Source organism: Octopus sinensis, unplaced genomic scaffold (assembly GCF_006345805.1).
Source record: "Octopus sinensis unplaced genomic scaffold, ASM634580v1 Contig10875, whole genome shotgun sequence".
NCBI classification, from domain to species: domain Eukaryota; kingdom Metazoa; phylum Mollusca; class Cephalopoda; order Octopoda; family Octopodidae; genus Octopus; species Octopus sinensis.
The window spans coordinates 153,584-155,397 of record NW_021832228.1 but is presented as its reverse complement, the minus strand read 5'-3'; the positions used below and the strand labels follow the sequence as shown (position 1 = coordinate 155,397).

The 1,814-nt window shown below is 36.5% G+C and overlaps 1 protein-coding gene across 1 annotated transcript; it reads left to right on the top strand.

The window, feature by feature from the left end:
* The first annotated feature begins 255 nt into the window (after nucleotides 1–255).
* Nucleotides 256–1,467, top strand: LOC115228667 (SCAN domain-containing protein 3-like). The gene has a single exon (XM_029799202.1). It carries the CDS (start codon nucleotides 256–258, stop codon nucleotides 1,465–1,467), a length of 1,212 nt encoding a protein of 403 aa, XP_029655062.1.
* Nucleotides 1,468–1,814: the final 347 nt, after the last annotated feature.

Sequence of the window (1,814 nt, the reverse complement as noted above, 5' to 3'; positions counted from 1 at the left end):
TGAACTGGTTGCTAAGGTGGGGAAGCCACATACAATTGCAGAACGTCTGGTGAAGCCAGCAATGTTGATCTGTGCTAAAGAACTGCTAGGAGAACAGGCTGCCAACATTCTACAAAAAATCCCATTGTCTAATGACACAGTGAAGAGAAGGCAAATTGAAATGGCAGAAAACCTCGAGAAACAGCTTGTGTGAGACATGAGACAACAATCAACAATTCTGCCTTATTACTTACTTATGTCCGATATATTGATGCAATGGCAATTCATGAAGAAATGTTATTTATAAAAAAGTTGATTGACACACGAAGCGACACTATATATGCGGCTGTTTACGACTATCTGTACGATAATGGGATCCCTCTGTCAAATCTGTTGCAGATTGCAACAGACGGTGCCAGCGCTATGACCGGCAAACAGAATGGCTTTGTAGCTAAATTAAAAAAAGTTGCCCCTCATATATTGGCAATTCATTGCATCATCCATCGAGAACATCTTTGTGCTAAATCTCTCAATGATGACATGGAACATGCATTGAAAGTCGCTGTTTCAACAGTGAATTTTGTCAAAGCCAATGCTTTGCATGACCGCCTATTTCAACATTTATGTGAACATGAGGACCACCAGAGACTCCTCATGCACACTGAAGTGAGATGGCTTTCCAAAGGAAATTCCCTAGTTCGTCTTGCTGAAATGTGGGATATGGTTCTTATTTTTGTTCATGACATGAAAACACAAGCTTGTAGCAAGAAGCAGAAAGATAAAGCTGAGACTTTGTTTTCAGTGATAAATAACAACGATACAAAAGCAAGGATTTTTTACCTGGCTGACTTATTCGCACATGTCAACCAACTGAACATGACACTGCAAGGGCGAAATGCTAATCTGATAGATAGTGCTGAGAAAGTACGCTCTTTTTTGAACAAGTTATGTCTCTGGAAGATGCATCTTCAAAAAAATGAATTTGCTTATTTTTGTAATTTTGCCAAAACTGCTCCGAGCTCAGAAGTAATCGCAAGCTGCACTGACCACTTGAAATGCTTGAAAGAAGATATGACTAGAAGATTTAAAGATATCATCGAAATGAATCCGCCTAGTTGGATTATAGATATAGCACATTTTGACGTATTAAGTGAAAAAGACATTGATCCTATTATTGCTGGAGAACTTCTTGAACTGAAGGAGAACAAAGTATTAATGAAAAATATTGAAAGGGATGGCTTATATGGATGGATGAAAGTAGAATCGATTCATCCATTACTCTTTGAAAAAGTTGTTCCGTTTGTACTTGGCTTTCCCACCACTTGGTTGGTTGAGATAGGATTTTCTGCAACAAACGATTTACTCACAAAAAAACGCAATCAATTGCAGATTGAGAAGAGAGGAGACTTACGTTTGAGGTTGAACCAAGATCTGGAAATTCAACTTGACAAATTGATAGATAGACATCAAGAGCAGTGTAGTCATTGACATTTTAATAAGATTTTTTATGTTAATAAAAATACTTTTTTGTTAATCAAAGTTTTATTAAAGGCAATGGGCCTGAGATTTTATATGACCCTGAAAATGGGCCTCAGGGAAAAAAAGGTTGAGAAACACTGTCCTAAATGACTATGGTTATAAAATATATAATTGTAAATCCAAAATATATTATCATTTCGATAAATCTTTGACGAGAAGGTCCGAATTTTGTATTTATTTTGAGAAAATAAAATAGAAAGTGCAGGATACTGAAAATCAGCGACGTTGCTCCACAGAACTGAATATATTCTCTTCCATGTAGAATAAATGTGTCATTAAAGCTGGATGTGATTATT

What these genes read in the sequence shown, in the direction of transcription:
- LOC115228667 (XM_029799202.1), top strand. Translation starts at nt 256, where the DNA reads ATGGCAATTCATGAAGAAATGTTATTTATAAAAAAGTTGATTGACACA.